At 32.5% G+C, this 22,517-nt stretch overlaps 2 protein-coding genes across 2 annotated transcripts; both read right to left on the reverse strand.

Moving 5' to 3' along the window:
- Positions 1 to 4,909: 4,909 nt before the first annotated feature.
- On the reverse strand, positions 4,910 to 6,893 carry LOC132740203 (uncharacterized). The gene has a single exon (XM_060728059.1). It carries the CDS (start codon positions 6,617 to 6,619, stop codon positions 4,910 to 4,912), a length of 1,710 nt encoding a protein of 569 aa, XP_060584042.1. The 5' UTR covers positions 6,620 to 6,893.
- Positions 6,894 to 13,632: 6,739 nt separating this feature from the next.
- LOC132740204 (probable RING finger protein 207 homolog) lies at positions 13,633 to 14,226 on the reverse strand. Its single transcript, XM_060728060.1, has one exon. The coding sequence runs from the start codon at positions 14,224 to 14,226 to the stop codon at positions 13,633 to 13,635; it is 594 nt and encodes a 197-aa protein (XP_060584043.1).
- Between the last annotated feature and the right edge of the window lie 8,291 nt (positions 14,227 to 22,517).

Here is a 22,517-nt window from a genome sequence, read left to right on the forward strand (position 1 = left end):
TAAATTCACGATTTAAAGTTCATGTTCACGAATTCATGATTTCAATTACAAGAATTCATTTTTTCAACTTGAAGAATAAGATTTTTCATTTTTCATTTTCATTAAGTTTAGTAACTTAAATTTTTCAACTTCAATTTCTAACATTGAGAATTCACGATATCAATTCCGTTACTTTACGAATTTACGATTTCAACAACACGAATTCATGACTCAACTTCATGATTAAGATTCCAAGAATTCAACCTGACGAGTTTATATTTTAGTTTAGTTAATACGAATTTATTTTAGTTATATTGTATTTGAAGCTATAAGCTTATTAAGACATTTTCGAATCTGTTCCTGGAACCAACTAGTACTAAGAAATGAATGTAAAGCTTATCACAGGAACAACAGCAATCCTTATGAAAATCACTAATTCCAACGTCATGTCGCGAAAATGTACATATTTTTCTTAACTTTGAATTTAAACCTCACAAATTCAACTTTATGTACTCTTAATTTCAACTTTATGAATTCTTGATCGTAAGTGTTTAACTCTTATACATGTACTTATACATGCGTCCAATTATTTTTATCTACATGTGTTAAATTCTGATAGACACATGCGTTTGATACTGATATGCGCATGCGTTAAATACTGATATGTCCATGCCTTTAAAATATGTTTATTCCTTAAGTACTTATCAATATGCTCATGCGTTTAGTACTTATATGATTATGTGATTGGTGCATTGTTTACCATGCTTATATGCCAAATAAGCAAGGGATGTGTCGAATCTGTACCACCGAACCGGCGTCTAAACGTACTTCCCGCGGGTTGAGGACAGAATGACAATTAACAGTTGAATAATATGTACATCATAATAGTGCATGTGCATTATTCTCATTATTTTGTTTGTTTTTACATCATCAATACAGTATAGGTTGTATAAGTACTTTCAAGCTTTAACTGGTGGGGAAGACATAGGGTGCCCAACTATGCATAATTTCCAACACTAACGGGCACCTAAGAAGAACGCTTGGTTTGATCACGGATTTATATTGTATAAATCCGTGATTTGAGTGAACCCATTTATGGAAACTGGGACGGACCTGTTACATTCTGTCCCAGATGGACAGTACTGGAAAGTGCAAGCTACTGATCACGCCCCCTGCCACCGACTTTAAAAGCGGTATTCAAAATTTAAATGCTGAAATTTCTAATTAAGAAACAGGAGCAGACAGAACAGGCCGAGTTAGCTGGTGGGGTTGGGGGCTGACCTGTCGACATAAACTATATGACAGGGGAAAAGCGCGTGTTTTTGGAGATTTGGCCAGGAATTTGTGCATGTGACAAAAATGTAATAGACGTCCTTATCTCATGAAAGGCAATTTATTTCTTATAATTAATTTGTCTATACTACTATTCGAGTTTTATTTCTCTACATTGGTGAAATTGAAATAAGAATATATGCACATGTATGTGAATTGGATCTCACCAATGTTCTGCAGTACTGTATTGTCTGAAATTATATTTTTTATAAACAGTCAATTTACTTGACAAATAATTAACTTATTAGCCGATTTACCAAAGTAAATGTGTTATTTGAAATACTGCTTTTTATTCTACAAAAGATAAAAAAAAATAAAACACTTATATTAAATAAGCATTTTATTCCATCAATGAATCTATTAAATTTTTTAGATATTTAAGAGGTAATTACAATTTAAATTTATTCAAGGCAGTCTGAAATATGAAATATTAATGCCAATGCAGGTGACCAGCCCACATAACGAGTACAAGACTTGTAATCACGTTATTGGGAGTTCGATTCCCGGGCTGGCCAGCTAAAATTACTAATCAGTCTTTCGGATGAGATTTTAAATATGATTGCTTAAACACTTGGCACTTTCACTTGGCACGTTAAAGAACCTCCAGATTCATGCAAATTTTCATGAAAAAATGAAAATGTGTTTAAAAGTAACATAACGTGAAGTGAACAAAGAAAGTAATTTACACCTTGCAAAAGGCACTTACAATCTACGTAAATTACCAGAGAGGTCAAAATATACATAAAAACCTCTTACTGCGTTAGTAACGCAGTAGAATTAAAGTGATTTCTACCGCAATATCAGTCATTAATCCCACATAACATGTAAATAATAAATTAGATATTTAATCTTTTTATTTTTCCTAAGATTTGAATACATGTTTCTAAAAATTGAATTTCTTGAAATATTTTGGCTCATCTGGAGGCGTGCAGCTTTAACTGTGTCCTCAAGATACAAGAAGAGATACATATGTAAATCTAAAATGTAAAAAGACTAATACATTTCTGGAGGACTTGACCATACAGGCAACCGGTGGCGAGTATAAATAGACTCAAAGTCACACACACAGCGTGTGCGACAGCATTAAATGATTTGATAAGGGTGTACACTATGACTAATATTCCATGAAACTCCAGCTCATGAACGTATCTTTGTATCTTTTGGCTGAGCAGGGGGTGGGTGCAGCTCTGAAGCCAGAGCCTATATCCGCCATGGAGAAACATTATACGGATATGATCATATAATCTTCAATGTGGCACTTTAGTGCCATTCCATGAAAAGCGACGTAACCACCGAAGTAAAATTTGTTTGTGCCTTAAACGAGAAAACTATGGGCGGTACTAGAAGGTGATCAGAGCTCGAGGTTATGAGGCCTATATGATAAGGAGCATATTGTATATGTATTGCGTCTAGACATAGCATTTTTCCATAGGCATTATTGGGGCGTATATAAAGAGACATAAACGATTGTACATTGAATAAATATACCGGATTGGAACTTGGCCCAACGAACTATTGAGAAACATTTATTTTACGATTTACCCTGGGCCTTGCTCACATGTTATATAACATGACATGAATATAACTTTTAGCCAAATATCACCCATTTATATACCATAAAATGTCTGTTAATTGTATGTCATTAAATTGTTTGTCATTTATATTCTATGAAATGTCTGGCATTTTATATTATGTCTGATATTTGTATAGCCACTCAATTTAAGATTTTAAAGCTACATGCCTCCAGATGAGTCAAAATATTTCAATGAAGTCAAACTTGAGAAAAATGAACTAAGATGAAAGGAAAGTAAATTGTTTCAAGATTCAAGTAATATTTTAAATATAATATGTGATTAATGACTCATTTTTCAGTATTTATAACTATATTTCTACTCCGTTACTAACGCAGTAAAGGTTATTTATGCATATTTTGACCACTTTTTTGGTAATTAATGTGGTTTGTAAGTGCCATTGATAATGTGTAAATTGCTTCCTTTTGGTCCCTTCACAATATTACACATTCAAATACATTTTCCAAATTTTAATGAAAATTAGCATGAATATGGAGGCGTGCTGCTTTAACTTTCATGAATTCACTATAATTACAAAATTATGAATTTTTTATCAAGAATTCGTGAAGTTGAAATCACGAATTTGTAAAGTTGATATTGTGAAACTCAAAACGTAAAAGCGTTAAGTTAATTTCAGCTAGTTGAAATCATAAATTCGTGTTGTATTCGAGATCATTAATTCTTGCACTGTTATGTATGACATTTAGATAAGGCAATGCAATTAGAATATAAAACTCAAATACTGTAACTCCGGTTAGTTATATTTATTCATCCTGATGAGCATGATAGTAGGTACATTGATAAGACACAATTAATTATATACATTTTCTTACATAACTTTCATGTAATCGTTAACAATAATTCTATACATCTCTACTTTTTTATTATATTATGATATGTATTATAATAGAAAAGTCAACTTAGTATATATATAAGCCGTATTAAAAAAAACTATTAAAAGGGAGTTTACATGTATAATTATGATATTCAGATAAAGCAATATAATTAAACTCACATACTATAACTCCAATAAGTTATATCTATTCGTCCTGAAGAGTATGATACATGTATTAGGTATAATAAAGGACACAGTAAAATTAATATATACTTTTTATAACATAACTTTTATGTAATGGTTAACTATAATTCTATACATATACATGTATATTTTCTTATGATATATCTTATAATAGAAAAGTCAACTGAAGCCTGCTTGCCGTGAAATAGAGTTTGGGAGATTCCATTTGAAATGTATAAGATTTCAACATTAGAATAGAAAAAAGTTGTTCAGACTGCTCGAATGTATGTGCTGGCTTGGCTGTATACGGGTGGCAAAGGCTAATCACTTTCAGGTCAGGCAGTTTGAGGGGTAAAGGTATAAAAAGAACGTAATTACATTATATCACAAATTGTTTAACAAAAACAAATCAGCAAATTCATATTAACAATCAAATGTATGATTATACAGTCAACATTATGTGATGATTAAAAACATAAGATAACTATGGTACAGAACGCAACTACTTTACATATAAGCAGTGCTAAATAAAAAATTTAGAGAAAAAGTGATCCTTTGGTAAGGTAACACTAATCACAATAGTATTACACAAAAATAGCAGACTCGGTTTGAGTCTGTACACGAAAAGTTAAGTCTGTCGAATAATTGATGAATTTCAAGTTTATTGCTCGTCTGCTTAAAATAAAAGAAGTATATCAATTGAATATTAATTGAAATTATTAAATATTGAATTGTTTACTCCTTAATCTGTCTGTCATAGCATACATTGACTTCATTTTGATGAGCACACATTTTCACAGAATATTGTTGTATTCTATATAATTGTTATAATATCTTTTTCGTTATGAGCAGCTACATTGGTAATAGACCATCAGTATAATTCAATGATCCATCCATCATATGTCATCGATAAATTCTTGTTTCATTCTTTAATAACTTTGTGTATGTGCGCACGCGTGCGCATGCGCTGTGCGTGTGGATCTTTTATGTGAAACAGAGAATAGTGCTGTTATGTTGATATTTTGAATTTCTGCATTTTCCCATTTCCAATATAGTTATTTGTAACAACAAGAAATGATTTATCACGTGAGACACATACTTTATACGGCATCTTCATATCTATCTTGTATGATGACAATACCTGACCACTTTGGGATATCTGTACAATGGTGTTTGTTTTACGACAACACAACAGGATAGTATCAGAAGGACCAACTGCTGCACCACATGGTTCCTGTATCTTGTCATCCTTCACAACGACTCTCGTGCCTTTCTTGATATCATATATGTAGACAGTATGCTCGTCTCTGTCTGTAATCACCACTTTGTCACTGCTCTTTATGTAAGTGCAATCGCTAGTGTCTATAGAATATGTCTTGTTTGGGAAGTTAACTTTGAAATCATGCTCCTCTCCAGTCAATGATACAATACGAACAGGTCTTGGTTCATCATAAGTCCCTACTACAAACTGTCTATCATCTTTCAAACATATTGAGTAATATTTTGTTTTCACTTTTAATGACCTTCTTGAAGTTACTTCATTACATTTACTAACATGTAGAAATTCTATATTGTATCCATCACCACGTGTAATCGCTACTTCCTCCTCAGATACTACAACAACAGATAATGGTTTGTAAGATAGTCTATATGATCCTACTTTCACAAGCTTCTCATTGTACACTAAACATTTCTCGTTTTTGCTATCCACAGCCACCAGTCTACCATCATGTAGAAAATCTATGCCTGTATAGAACGGTTCATCGATATCATCTCCCGTCTTCTTCAAATCAATAGAAGAAACTGGTGTTAACTTCATCATCATGTTAGCAAAATTAACATCTCCCTGGTGATGAAAATTCAATTTTAATTGTCCTGGAACATATTCAGTAACTGGTAATGGCGGCAGTTTTATTGTTTCGTCAAATTGAAAAGAAATGTTCACCGTCTCTAAACTCTGACATTCCTCCTTGACGTTACTCCCCATTTTCTGTTCTGCTATATATTTCTGTACTGGAGTTCCATTTTTGAAAATACTTTCAATTGTTTCTAAGCACGATGTTACATCAGCCAAATCTTTCTTGTTTTGTGTTTGCTTCTTTGTCAGATTTTCTAAGGTTTCTTTCTTCAGAGTTTCAGCTCTTTTGTTAACGGAATCTTCTAGATCGGCAAACATTTCCATTACTTCGTCTCGCATTCGTCTTATCTTTACATGTATTTCTTTTATATCTTCAGCAAGTTGATCTTTTGAAGAGCGAATATGTCTCGCAACACTCTCAGCAGCTTCTTTAGCTTCCTTCAATTTCTCCCCTAATGTAGAAATTGGTGAGATAATATTCCCAGCAATCTTCTCAATTTCTACAACGCTGTGACATTTTCGATGATTAACAATAGCACATTTACTGCAGCATAGCTTCTTTTCGTCTTCACAGAAGAATTCAAAAGAATGTTGATGTTGATCACATAGATCTAAGGCCTTCATTTTAAACGAAATACTTGCAACATTAGCTTCATTCACGCTCACCAATTTATGATTTTTCAAGATGGCGAGCATGTTGTGTACATTTGAACAATCATTACATTGGAATTCATTACAAGTTGAACAAAATTTGTCAGCTACAGTTTCCTTATCCTTACTTAAACATGGTTGACACAAGTTTTCCTTCACACGACCAGGAACTTCATCATCCTCTCCTATTTTACATCCACTATCCGCCATTTTGTGTAATGGTTATGTCGTCCCTTTTTATATACGTGTATATATATTTAAATCACGAAGTTAATATTAAGCGATTTCACAAACTTAGATATTTTAATGAAACAAGTCAGGGTTTTAAACTGATTAACTAAATATAATGTTTATGTCAGCCATAATATATGTATAATATATTGTTCCGATCCAAACGTTATCTGTCGAATGTTTACATTACGTTGCTACAAACAATAGATCAACTTGGAACGCGGAAGTTAAATTTCCATGAAATCTATATTTAAATTATATGTCGAACACGATAGTGTTTACATTTTTCGGTCGTTCCATTATGATATTATGGGTTGTACAAGTTATTCAATTTTTACATGTTCACGGTGTATAGCCAAAGTCAAATACGCGTTGCTGTTCATGTTCGGTATTTACTGCATATGACGGGTACGAAAAAGATAGTATATTTTCAGTAGGGTCTGTCCGGTGAAGTACGGACAGTCAGTATAGTACGGACATGTCTTTAAAAAGACAGGTGTTTTTTCCACACGTCATCGTATCACGCGCGAATAACTTCCGTGTTTTTCAAGTACATTTGGTTGTTTTGATTACGCGCACACGTTTTACTAATGACCAATCACATGGAGACAAAACAACGCATGCGTATTGAAGAGACCACCACTTCCTTTGCTTACGTCACACAAAGTTGCTTAAGCGCGAATTTTAAACCTGCAGTTTGCATCATTAAAATTCCAAGGTATACATGCATTGGAGCTTTGTATAAATGTATTTACTTTGAAAAATATCGTTCTAATTTTAAAATAAAAGTCAGAATTACGATAATGAAAGTGATTTTACCCTCAAAATATAAAAAATAAAAAGTGTCCGAACTTTCCCGTCTCTTTTGCATGCCTGAAAACTACGGACATGTGATTTAACCATGTCACGTGAAACACAAATTAGATCAATAATTTTATTGTTGTTGTTTTTTTCAATTCAATTAATATGCATTATTGATTTGCAACAGAATATAAAAGACATGCATAAGAAAGCTAAAACCTATTTATTTGTAGATGTTAATGATTTTTCCCTAATCTATTTTTATAAAATTTATTTCACATTGTAGAAAAACCGGTAAAAATGGCACGGAGGGTGAACATTCTGTCCATAATATATTGAATGAGTGTAAGTTCAATACTGAATTTATTGCACGAGTTGAATAAAATTATGTTATGCAAGCCTCTGGCGAGCATAATTTTATTTTATTCAACGAGTGCACTAAATTCAGTAATGAACTCACACTAATTTAATATTCTTTTTATCTCATACCCAATATAAAGACCGTTTAAAAGTGAAAAAGAGTCATTTTTCAATTCAAAAATGACGTGTCTATAGTATAACGCTTACATTCAGCGCGTCTTCACAATGTTTGTAAAACGCTAATGAAGTCTCGTTAAAATATGCACGGCCGTGCAATACCATTTTTACGGAGTCGCAAAATTGGCACGAGTGTGTAATAAAATAAGTTATTGAATTCCTTGGACAGAGTGACAAACGTGACACTTCCTTTTTTACAATGATTATATACGTCTAACACCTGCCAGCAACTGTCGTAACCGTGCCCAGACTAGTCTCATATAGGGTCAAAGCACATCTAAAAGTGTCATTGATGTAATACTCAAGAAATGAATGCGTTTCATAATATAATTGTTAACTTTTGATTCCACAGAGTATTATCTGGACTAAGTATGATTAAAAACATGAAATATGAATACCAACCTCGTACATGGATATTTCACCAAGAAAAGATACACAGATATCGTACACTGTAAACCTCAAAAACCCCTAAGAAAAATTAACAAGCACGCACAAACACGAATGTTTTCTCTTTGCCGTTTTATCCGGTGTAACAATATTGAATATTATAATAAAATAATAAACCCTTTTTCAGTATGCCAAGAAAGTGGGTTTATACGAAGAGGGGTAAAACCCAACTTTATAATAAAACATCATTAGATGATGCTGTTAATGCCGTGAAAAAGAGGGTATGTCTATTAGACAGGCTGCTAAGCATTTCAATGTACCAAAGTCAACCATAGGAGATAGAATTAGCGGAAAACACGAATTACATGTCCCTAACGGCCGCCCTCCCCATATACCTAAAGCCATTGAAGACAAGATTGTTGATGCGGTAAAAAATGGCAGCCCGTCGAGGCATTGGGCTTACCAGGCAACAAGTCCTAAACAGAACTCTTGTTCTGACCAAGCGGATGAAGATAGGTGGAGGCTTCCCCAACTTCAAAGCTGGAAAAGGTTGGTGGGACGGGGTCCGGCGTCGCCATCCAGATCTAGTTATCAGGAAGCCGGAGAGATTATCCTCTACACGGGCAAGAATGATGAACAGAGAAGTGATCGGAAAATATTTTGTTGATCTAGGTTTGTCAATTTTATATAGGTCATGACATAATTGAACGCCGGCATGAGCTAGAACACTACCTTTGACGTCATTTAACAAATTACGTCAAAAGACGTTCACGTTGTAACTTATGTTATCAATGAAAAAGTAAATTATTGAAATGTTAAAGATAAATATGCGTTTTTGACAAGTTTTTTTTATTTATTTCAAAAGTTGAATAATTGTCCTTCTATAAGAATTCAATATGTCAATTTAAAAAAGTGACATTAAGGTTTGTTTTTCTCATTCCGGCGTTTATTCGTAATAATTTCCGCGAGAATTATTAAGTACATACAATATAAAAGTAAGTACTTTTAATATCGTTATTATTATTTATAAATACTCGCAGAAGAAATTTGCAACTCATTTCGGAAAGAGATCATCATAACTTCTAATTTCTCAGTAACCTAAAGAAGTTGTCCTATTTAACTGCACTTGCTTGGAAATTTGTCTTCAATAAATTGCATTCAAAGTGCAAAAATATGCAGTAACAGTTCACTACATCATCAAAGGGACAGACATTTATACGATAAATAGAGGATATTGAAACAGTTTAAGTTTAGTACTGAACTTACTATATATGGAATTTTAAGGAAAAGCGTCATGGCTTCAGACCATCTTAGATAATGAGCATTAAATACGAGGGTTGTTTTATATGAGACTCTGTTCATATTTTTTATTTGATACATTCAACAGTTATATACAATACATAATAACAAAGTCCATTTATTTCTGAATACAATCTGAAAATATCAAAGTAATCCATATAAAACAGTTTTAAAGTTACAGAATTTATAAAAACGTCATGTTTGCACTATCGCCCCCGCACAACAATATGTCGCGCCGTCAGTGACGTCGTTTGCGCAGTTAGCGTCGCTTTGATGAATGGAACATTCATAGCTTTTCAAAATATGCTTCCGAATGCAGAACACATCTTTGGTGACGTGCAACCCACTGATTGAAGATAATTTCTTCATACCACTCACTTGTTGTTAACTTTATAATACCATTTACTGCAGTCTGTGTCAAATTGCGCGCCCTTCAATTGAAGTTTAATATAAGGGAATATGGCGAAGTCAAACGGTAACATAATACATAAATGCATTGTTTTATAACAGATAGCTGATAATGTTTCATTATTTAATAACCTTAATGCATTTCCTATTTACTGATAAAAATTGAAGCAGGAAAATCTAGATTAACATATATTTTTATATCTGATATTTGTCCATATTTTAAAAAAATAAATGACAATTCTCGCGAGACTCATTTACACGAGATTAGGTCAAAACAAAATGATATTGTAGTTCCAGTAACCTGACCGGCCCTGTACTTCCGCACCTAACCAAGAACATTTTATTGCAAAAAATGGAGTATCCTATAGTGTAAATATCTGACATACAGTTAAATTTTAATAAAATACTAATTAAAAAAATGTTTTTCCGACCTCCCTAACCTACTATTTTTCAGCATTTTACCAGAACCTCAAGATCATTTTGTGTTGGCCTTATGACGTCAAACACACATGCCAATTTTTCCCCTCGAGGCCGGAGTGTAATAAATTGAACAAATTAAAGTGCACAACCTGTATTACTTAAAGCATACCTTAATTCGGTCCATATTGTGGCAATGTAAAACTTTCGGTTTCAAAGCTCGGATATATATTAATTTATTAATGGGTATAAAGTAGGTCATTTTATAAATACACACCATGTGGAGCATAAAGTCGTTCTAACTATTTCTATTGACGTATTATGTGTGGTATAGGGCAAGGCATTCTTTTATTCGGGCACCATACGCTGTTTTTTATAGAATCGCTTGAAATCGTCCTATTGAACGTTCTGTGATCACCGCCTTATGAATACATATGAGGATTTCACGAAATTACAAATTTCGCATTGTCATGTTTAAATGTTGAATTATGAACAAGTAGGTGTCATGGAGGCGTTGGCGGTAACTTACCAGCACCGTCCATGAACAGGCTAAATTAAAGTGATTATGTAATATTTTTCAATTTTGCCGTTTTGATCGTTCTTTAGGGTTTTTTTGTTGTATCGCTCGTGCAACTTGATAATCAGCTGATCTTTAAATTAATTATTAACTGTAATAATTGTTAGATTTGACTATGACTTTCAAAATATTTACCGTTACAATAGTGAAAATGTTTAGGATAAAGTATATATGCCTTGAGTATAAAAATCTGGAAAAAGAGTGGTCCCTCGGAAAAGACTGCCCCATTCTTTGTATAGAATGAAACTCTACTAATACAGATAAACTGAACATAATGTCACTTTATAAGTATATAAGCCGTATTTCGTTTAAAATTTTTAAACTTTAAATGGGAGGAATATGTATGATATTTACACAAAGCAATGAAATCAAGATATAAAACACAATACTATAACTCCGAATAGTTATATTTATTCATCTTGAAGAGCATGATATTAGACATATAATAAGACACAATAAAATACATACATTTTCTAACATAACTTTCATATAATGATGTAATGGTTAACAATAATTATATACATATCTATTATATTATAATAGAAAAGTCAACTGAAGCCATGAAACAGATGTAAACTTTATCTTATCAACTTTCTTATTATTAATCCTGAACCTGCTTAATTCATGAAATGGGTTTGTCTTTTTAAGTTTGGTACTGTCCATTTAAGTGTAAAATATTTCAGTATTAGAATAAAAAAATAGGTTTAATGCTTTTTTTTATTTACCAACGGTAAACAGACTGGTCAGACAGCTCGAATGTACATGCTGTATCGGCTGTATACTGATGGAAAAGGTTAATCACTTTATGGTCAGACAGGATATAAGGGTTTAAGATATTAAAATAACGTAGCGACATTATATCACTATTATTTGAACTAAAAGAAACTTCTGCAAATTGATATTTACAAACTAATGTATAATAATAAATACAGTCAACATTTATTATGATGATCAAAAACATATGATAACTATAGTTCAGAACATAACTACTTTACATGAATATAAAATTTTAGAAAAAGGGTTAACCAACGGAAACATTATTCATAATAAAATAAAATGGTACTTTGATTGTGGTGTACAATGATGATATTCAAATTCAACGCACGTGTGTCTAAGATTTAATAAATATATCAACTGAAATAATTGAAATCATACATATTGAATTGCCAACTCCCGATGTTAGTGATGTTAAATCTGTCTGCCATTGCATACAGTGACGGCATTTTAATAAGCACACTTCTTCCCAAAAATTCTTTTATAAGAATGTCTTTTTATTATAAGCTATAACATAAGTATAATTCCAGGATCCATCCATACATATAGCTGTTATGTTCTTGCTTCATTCTTTAATAGATATGTGTGGGACTGCGTGCTTGTGTGCGTGTGTGTGAATCTTCAATGTGCTTTAGAAGATTGTGCTGTTATATTGATATTTTGAATTTCTGCATTCTCATATTTCGACGAAAGTTATTTGTAACAACAAGAACTAGTTTATCACATGAGACACATACTCTAAATGGATTTATAATATCTATTCTGTACGATGATAAGATCTGACCTGTTTGAGATATCTGTACAATAGTGTTTGTTTTCATACTACATACCAAGATAGTATCAGAGGGACCAACTGCTGCACAACGCGGTTGCTGTATGCGGTCATCCTTCACTGCGACTCTCGCGTTTGTGTTGATATTATATATGTAGACTGTATGCTCGAATCGATCTGTAATAATCACTTTGTCATTGCTCTTTATGTAAATACAATCGCTTGAGTTTCTAGAATATGTCTTGTATGGAAATTCAAGACTATAATCAGGCTCCTCTTCTTTCAATGATACAATACGAACAGGTCTAGGATCATGATAAGTCCATACTACAAATTGTATATCATCTTTCAAACATATAGAGTAATATTCTGTTTTCACTCCACATGTCCTATTTGAAGTTATTTCATTACATTTACTAACATGTAGAAATTCTATTTTGTATCGATCACCAAATGTTATCGCTACTTCCTCCTCAGATACTACAACAACAGAAAATGGGGTGTTAGATAGCTGATGTGATCCTACTTTCTCAAGCTTCTCATTATACACTAAACATTTTTTATTTTTGTGATCCACAGCCACCAGTCTACCATCAGGGAAAAAATCTATGCCTGTAAAAAAGGATAATTGATATCACCTGATTCATCTCCCGTGTTCTTCAAAACACTGGAAGAAACTGGTTTTAAAGTCATCGCCTTGTCAACGGAATTACTATCTTCCTGGCGACAAAACTTTACAAGTAACTGTCCTGGAACATATTCAGTAACTGTTGATGGTGGCAGTTTTAATGTTTCGTCAAAATGAAAAGAAATGTTCACCTTATTTAAGTTCTGACATTCATCCTTGATGTTTCCGCAGAGAGCATTGACTTTACTTTCCATTTTTTGTTCTGCTATATATTTCTGCAAGGGAGTTCCATTTTTGAAAATATTTTCAATCGTCTCTAAGCACGATGTTACATCGGCCAAATGTTTCTCGTTTTGTGTTTGCTTCTTTGTCAGATATTCTAATGTTTCTTTCTAAAGTGTTTCAGCGCTCTTGACGACGGAATCTTCTAAATCATCAAACATTCGCATTACTTCGTCTCGCATTCGTCTAACTTCTATTAGTATTTCTTTTATATCTTGAACAAGTTTGTCTTTTGAAGAGCAAATGTGTCTTGCAATACCCTCAGCATCATCTCTAGCTTCCGACAATTTCTCCCCTAAGCCAGAACCTGATGACGTCATTTTCCCTGCAATTTTCTCAATTTCTACAACGCTATTACATTTCCGATGATTAACAATAGCACAAGTACTGCAGCACAGCTTCTTTTCATCTTCACAGAAGAATTCAAAAAGTTTTTCATGTTGATCACACTCATCTAAGGTCTTCATTTCAAAGAAAGTGCTAGTAAAGTTACCTTCTTTTAAGCTCACCAATTTATGAGTTTTCAAGAATGCGAGCAAGTTGTGTATATTTGAACAATCATAACATTGGAATTCCTTACAAGTTGAACAAAACTTGTCAGCTATAGTTTGTTTATCCTTATTTAAACATGGTTGACACAAATTTTCATTCACACAATTAGGACCTTCATGATACTTTCCTATATTTCTTCCACTTTCCGCCATTTTTTGTAACGTTTCTATTGTCTCTATTTGAGAAATTACATATAAACATGTATTTAAATCTCCAAGTCAATATTCAGCGACACTGTAATATAGCTTCACAGACTTAGAAATTTTGATATAACAAATCAGGTTTTTAAACTAATTAAACTAAATAAAAGGTCATGTAAGCCATTATATCTTGTTCAGATTTAAACGTTATCTGTCTAATGTTTACATGTCGTTGCAACAAACAAAAGTCTCAATATTTCGACTGAAAGACTAGCCAATTTTACAATATCATATTATGTCTCCACCAAAATGAACTGATTTAAATTTCATGTTTTTCTGTAATATGAAACTTTTCACACTAGCATGTTTATTTGTTGTTATAAACCATAAAGTGTAGTTAAAATAATCATAAATTAAAAAATAACTTAAATTACTTAAAAATAACATTGAAAAGTTACTGTCGATTCAAATATGATCGAGAATGGGAAATCTTAAATTTCAAAGTACATAGGGTGGCAGAAAACTAGCCATACACGAAAACGAATCACAAGGAAAAAAGATAATTGGATTTTAGATGGCCTGATAGTGTAGTGGGTATGGTGTTTGTTTAGCATGCGGATGGTCGTAAGCTCAAATTCCACAAGGGGGTAATACTTTTATTAGGCCTTTAGTATTATATTATTTATTTTATACTTTCTAATTTATTATTTTCTTATACATGTACATGTATATATATCTTTGTTTTTTATTCACGAAAATGCTATAAAAATAGGTTACAATTCAATTCAGTTCAATTATTCAAACCTCTTTGGCACACTCAGTCGCGCCGGCGCTAGCGTGTTCGTCTCCAGTGCCCAGAGTGTACCTCTGTAGGTGATTACCACGGAGAAATGGCAAGCTTTTCACCAAGTGGCTTAATCAAAAGCTAATCCTTAATCTGCTAGCACACACTGTCCTCGTAATAGACAACGCACATTATAACACTATTTGCGATGACCAACGAAATAGGTGCAAAAAGTGTAATGACGTCCTTCTAACAGCGCCATAACATACACCTCATCCTAACAGCACAGGACTTGCGCGCTCGCAATAAATAAGATGATTTTCGTTGCAAGCCATTATGTCACATGTAGCACAAAAGCTCAATTGAATACCTGTGCATTGAAAAACTATATTATTTAAAAAAAATGGAAATGCTGGGATTTGAACCCTCACCAGAATAGTTGGTAGACCAGCGCGCTACCACTGCACCACAATATCTTACTGCAAGTTGTAAGGCCCAATACGTATTACAATACTATCTATACACACATGACTTACGTTTTATGAATTGCACTGATCCATGCTACATGTATGTTTACAACGGTATCTTCAACAGTATTGTTCACCAATATTGACCTGGCACTTCATTAATTTTTGGACAGGTCATATGAATAAACATTCACCATTGCCTATCGATATATTTGCTAACTTCACTCGTCATTGTGGTGTGGTGTATTGGTATAGATGTCAGACTACCGATCTGAAGGTCTCTGGTTCGATGCCTTACCAACACCACGTTATGATTCTTTTTAAAAAATTAATCGCAAGAATTAATTTGAACTCGTTTTACTACACCTGGGTTTAGAATACCTTTTAAATGGTGTATTTATGCTAAATTATGTCTTTTATTTCATTAATGTGTCTTTCAACTACTGTCTTTTTGTGACATTATGCAATTGTATATGCTTAAACGCATACACGCTATAAAGGCGGTTATTTAAAATTATACATAGGTAGTACACACAATAAAAAGGTTTTAAATAGTTTAAAGGAATCATTATTATGGCAATTTCAAAATTGAAATAAAAAAATCGCTGAAACAGGATTCGAACCTTCCAGTCTACGTTTACATTCTTCAATTCAAAACTCTTCACCATCTGCTTTAAGAGGGAATTGTAATTTACACCATTTTAACAATAAGATACATGTATTTGTATTCATATTGATTTACAAGTAGATCGTAACGTTTACGGAATATACCAACTACAGGGTCAAATGCATGAGTGCCAGGTCAATGTTGTTGAACAATACTGTTGAATTTTATTGATTTCGGAACCGTTGTCAACATAACATGGATCAGTGCACTACAGAAAAGGTAAGTCATGCGTGTATGGATAGTATTGTTATACTTATTGGGCATAATTATTTGCAGTGTAAAGTTAGCGCGATTGTCTATTAACTACAAGTATACTGGTGTGGTTCAAATCCCAGCATTTCCATTTTTTTAAATAATATTTTTTTTCTCAATGCACGGGTACTTCGCAAATGTGTGTCATGCATATAAAAACACAATAAACAAACTCTCATTCTGCATTTTAAGGAAACTATTACTGTCTCGAAAAGACGAAAATAGTATCTAATAAGTCATGTTAAATATAATTCAATTGAGCATTTTTGCTACAAGTGACATAATGGCTTGCAACGAAAATTATCTATTTATTGCGAGCACGCGAGTCCTGAGCTGCTTTGTTGAGGTTGATATTGTGGCGCTGTTTTAGGGACGTCATCACATTTTTTTTCTACTTGATTTCGTTAGAAACTTGTCATCGCAAAAGTGTTATTAGGTGCATTGACTATTAGCACAACAGTGTCTGCTGGAAGATTATAGGGATAAGCTTTTGATTAAGGCACTTGATGAAAACCTCGCCATTCATTTCTCCGTGGCTATTACCTATTGAGGTACTCTCTTCGCACTGGAACCAAACACGCCAGCTACAGCGCGATTGAGAGTGCCACGGAGGTTGAAGGCATTGTTTGCATGGTTGAATTGAATTGAATTATAACTAAAACATTCACGTGAATAAAAACATGGAAATTATAATACATGTAAATAAAATAATTAGTAAAAAATGAATAATAAAATACAAAGGTATATCCCCCTTATGGGATTTGAACTTTCGACCTCATAAGATTTCCCATTTTTGTTCATATTTGAATCGAGAGTACCTGTCTGGTAAACGCAATAACCAATGCTGTACGCGATAAACATATACAAAAGCGCTATATCGTAAAGGTGTTTGCATTTAAATTTAGAATCACTTGTGGCGATGAATACATACTCAAAATTATATTATCGAACCCTTGTCGCCAAACAAATAATAAAGTTTTAACTCCAACAAAATGTCAGTTCAATGATTAATTTACATCAGCAAAATTATAACAGTATATTTATTTTCATCCCACATAAAGAATCATTATAATCAACATAAAAGTATCATTAAAAATTAAATAAATAACGGACAGATTCTATGTATATGACTGACTATAATAGAACGACTTGTTGACAAAATAAGTTGGAGTTATCAACGCTCTCTTTTTTTATCCCAATAGAAACATTTAAATATTTGTAAAAAAAAACATGGTTCAAAGTATCTAAGAGTAGTCTACCCGGTTTTGATCTTGTAATCATATTGATTAGAAAACACATATTAAAACAATTGTCATCAAAGTGCGTATTTTTCCAGTATTCCTTTCAGTACGACATGAATTCAAGTAGCAAGAAAGTCATTCAGATCCTTTTCACAGTGGCCAAATTTGTTTAATAACAAGATCAGAACAAGAAAATATTTGTTTCAAGCGGAGAAAGACGTTAAGAAAAGAATGACCTCTTGTTTTGTATTTAAATAGTTTTGAAGTATATTCAATTCAAGCACAACGCATCATAAGTTGATATTCCATATGAGATAAAAGTAATATAATTCAAATCTGGGACACATTAAATAAAAGAGAAATTTAAAGAATAATTAAATTGTTGTTTTTGTAAATAAAACACATGTATACATATAACATGACTTACAGGGAAAATGACATATAGTTGTAGTAATTCAAGGCTTACATTGTTTAGGGCATAGCTTCAGACGTGCTTTGAATTATCAGCAGAACTTACGAAAATCTTTAAAATTTAAAAATGGCATTTGCCTTGTTAACAATACTTTTCTTCCGGTCTTATTTATTTATTTATTTCGTTGAATAAATGAAAGTAAATAATTATAAAAAAAAATCGCCGGCATTATCTTGGCGAGTGACCCATTTATTTTTAGGGGTTTGTTTCTTCTAGTAATATAGAATTCAATATGTGGTATTTTTAAGAGATGTCGAAGATTTAACAAATAATTAAATTTAATAAACTTTCGAAAAAACATGTACACATTCTCGTAAATTGTACGTTAAAATTGTAATATTATATAGGTAATCATACGGTATTTATCAATAGCAGGATGACGTACATTATCAACGACTCGCATGTGTATTAAGCTATACCAAAAACCTTTGAGTTATTGTCTAGGTACCGGAGCTCCAGATCTTCACTAATTAGTTCATATAAAAGGCTAAATAAACATTTGAAGAAAGGAAAAAGTGCATACTTCAAGCCAGTCCACCGTTACACAATCGGAACGTCCTCGGCTATTATCTATAATAACCTATTGAAAGTAGGTCTACCATGTGGTTTCAGATATAAACATAAACAGAGATTGCAATCTTCGGTAATGTAAACGAATGTATATATTTGACATACAAAGGAATATAAAGTCATAAAGTACAATTATGATTGAAAATATGTCTGACAACCGTTATTTTGCAATTTAAATATGCCCACTGATGTATAATTTTAAACATATTCGACTAATTTTCAACAAAGTGGCATTTTGTACTTTCAGTTTCAGAATCTACAACCGTAATAGTCAATATATAACTAATGTATTGTTTGCTTTTGTATCTATGAATTCACTTATTTCAGGTGGAAATTTATTTGAAATATTGGAAATAAACTTGTTAACAACTCCCAGCATGTTTACATGTTTAGTTTCTTAGAGTTGGTTAGTCCGAAAATCCGCATCCGTTCTGTGTATTCATACTATTGTGTTCGAGGTCCTTATTCGAAGACTGACGGAAAGGGCCGAAAGTTGCGATTGTACCGTTACATCGAGTTTTAGCATAGTAAAACAAAAAAGTTGACGTGTGTATTGTTTATAAGCGTTTGCATTAATAACATCAAAGTTTCTTATCAATTATCTCTTAAATTTATTCTATTTTAAAAATAAGCTGTGCAGATATGTATTTTTTCAAGAAATATTGAGTTTAAATTAATATTTGAAGCTATAACAGTTAGCGACGGGATTCTGGAAGCAGCCACATACACATAAAAGGAAATCTTTGAACGTAGGTGTGTTGAACGTGACCTTCTTTTATTTAATAAAAAAATTCCTTACGCACTCTACTGTTGGGCTACTCTACTCGGACAAGGAAGTTCTTTGAAGTCTATATTTACATTATACATTCGTACCATTTTGATTATAATGAGTTGTGCAAGTTATTAAAATTTAAACATTTTGCATTTTTATTGCAATTATAGAAAAAAAATGTTAGTAGTTATGGGTACGAAATAGTGGTAAGAGAGTTTCGGTCATGAAGTGCTCGGGCTATGACACTTATTTTTTAGTTCAAATCTGCAATTGTGCACATTTTTAGTATGTTTCTCTTTATTTTCAGAACAAATAATTATATCTAATAGAACTAGTTTGTCATGTTAGTTTTCATGTTCCTGTTGATAAAGCTGTAATTTATTTAATGTTTTGCACAATTGAAAGTTAAACTTTTAACGTATATAGTGATATTATACTCATCCAAGGGTATTTAGTCAGTGAACCGACGAAAGTCAAAATAAGTTAACATTTTGCTATGATTCCTTTCAACTTTATACATTATTTCTCATGAACAATAAATAGTTCATGTTGCCAAAGGAAATTTCTGTAAATATACATCTGAATTTACCTGTACCATTCAATTTTTAATAGAGTGGAGCAGCAGTATATATCTTTCGGGCAGAAACATGTATTTGTTATCCTAAGCAGTTTACAATATCAACTGTTGGTCAATCACCAATTAAAATATACAGTCAGTTCAGCTAAAATTGACAAGAAAAATATGATTATAAATTAAATATGTTTGATAATATAATAGTGGTTTGTATTATTTGGAGACTCTGGAGTACATCCGCTACATTTTTAACAATTTTGGCTCATTTTCTTCCATTGCTATTTATGCAGTCTTTTATTTCCCTAATTATAGACTGCGTTGACTGTAACTCGAATGTGTGAGTAAAACTAAATGTTCTCAAAGTTAATACCAACGTAATCGTATGATATTTAATTGGGGGAAATATCTAAAATATATATATCAAATATATATAAGATATAAACACAAAATTATTTTCCAGAATTCAAACCAAAGCGAACACTCTACCGCTACGTTATTACGCAGAACGAACTGTTAAGGTGTAAAATATAAGAAATTCCCCACCCCTATTTGTCAATATTGATATTATAAAATACTACAAGAAATTGCGAATTCGAGCTGTAAGACATGTGATTTTTCTTTTGAGTGGATACGAGTAAGAACGAAAACGGTTCAGAACTGTTCACATTTTAAGGATAAAAGAGATAGTTCAGTCAGCAGACGCTGGGAACAGTATTCTGAGGGTCTCGTGTTTAAGTCTCGGTCAGACTGCACATTTTTCACACCCTGTTAATTTGGCGCCAAACGGGGGACCGTGAATGCATAAAGCATAAAGTTTAATTAGTAATGTCTTGTAACCCTGGTAGAGCCGCAGAATGGTACTCGGTGGCTCTTGGTTCGACTCCCGTCCAGACTGCGCATTTTTCTCATCATGTGACACATGACAGTATCCCAATTTGTAAAAAACATAAAATAACCTTTACAGTAATTTGAGTTTAAGAAGATATTTTTACTCAATGATAAATATACAATATCAATGGTATTAATCCATTTCCATGTAAATATATCGAATAGATATCTCCAACTTTCAATTTGGAACAATTCTTATTACAAATCCGGTTTTGAAAATATATCAAAATTATTTGAAAATATATCAAAAATAAAAACAAAATAACCGACAGTACGAAGCTTCATTAGACTGCACTTATGTGCTCGTGTAATACTTAATTTTGATCCCGATGAAAATTGACCCAATGGATCATTTTTTAACGATTTTGATCAAGTTGGCAAGGAGCTAATAACAATTTGCCAATCCATCAGCAGTAACTAATAATGGACATCTATATGGTACCTCTGTAGTGAACTTTTAGTTAATATATCATTGCAGAATAATGTATATTTTTGCTTTTTTCGCTATCAAATCGAGTCGCCTGTTTTTATTAAAGTGACTGCCTTGTACTTTTAACGTTTAAAAGATATCACTTTCTCCTATCAGTATAGAAAAGTGAGGAGGAAAGTGCGAAGAGGTTGTAGCAGAGAATATGAGTACGCGTATGAGATGAGAAACCGTTGACCTTATACGTGTACTTAGGGATAAATAGAAATGTTGAGTATGCATAGAAAACAAAAAACTAATTTAAGTGCACAATTCTAATTACTTTAAACATACCATAATTGGGTTCATATTGCGTCAATGTAAAACTATCGGATTTTAAAGCTCGGAAGATATCAATTTATTCATTGATATACTGTAGATCATTTTATAAATACACTCCAAGTGGAGCATAAAGTCGTTCTTACAAAGTCTTTTAACGTAATGTGTGATATAGGGCAAGGCATTCTTTTATTCGGAGGCCATACGCTGCTTTTTATGTAATTGCACGAAAACGTCCCATTAAATGTTCTATGATCAATCACCGCCGTATGAATACATCTTAGGATGTCACTAAATTACAAATTTCGCCATTGACACGTTTAAATGTTGAATAATGATCAAGCCGGTGAAAGGCGGGGGGGGGGGGGCGTGGGCGGTAACTTGCACTTTCCAGAACTGTCAATGAATAGGCTAACTTAAAGTGAACATAAAATATTTTTAGTTTTGCCGTTTTGGGCGTTCTTCAGGGTTTTTTGTTTTTTTTGTGCACCTTGATAAGCAGCTGACTTTAAATTAATTATAATAATTATTAGATTGTAGTGTAACATACCAATAATTTTTCAATCCATAACGATATTTTACGAACACTTGTAACATGTCTTTCATTTCTCTAAGTTTTTAATCTTTCTAAGCAAAACAATGGCAATGTTACAGAATCTTTGTAACTTTAGTACATTTTTCTCGCCATTTTAAATTGTCAAGTAAAGTTGATTTGACAATAAATTTCAAACCATTAACTGTTTTAATGGTGATTGACCGAAAATTGATATTGAAAAGTGTTTAGGATAAAGTATATAATTATGTCTTAAGAATAAAAATCTGGAAAAAAGTGATCCCTCGGATAAGACCGCCCACTGTTAAGGGTTAAAAG

This window comes from Ruditapes philippinarum, unplaced genomic scaffold, assembly GCF_026571515.1.
Source record: "Ruditapes philippinarum isolate M1 unplaced genomic scaffold, ASM2657151v2 ctg2379_1_1_1_1, whole genome shotgun sequence".
NCBI classification, from domain to species: domain Eukaryota; kingdom Metazoa; phylum Mollusca; class Bivalvia; order Venerida; family Veneridae; genus Ruditapes; species Ruditapes philippinarum.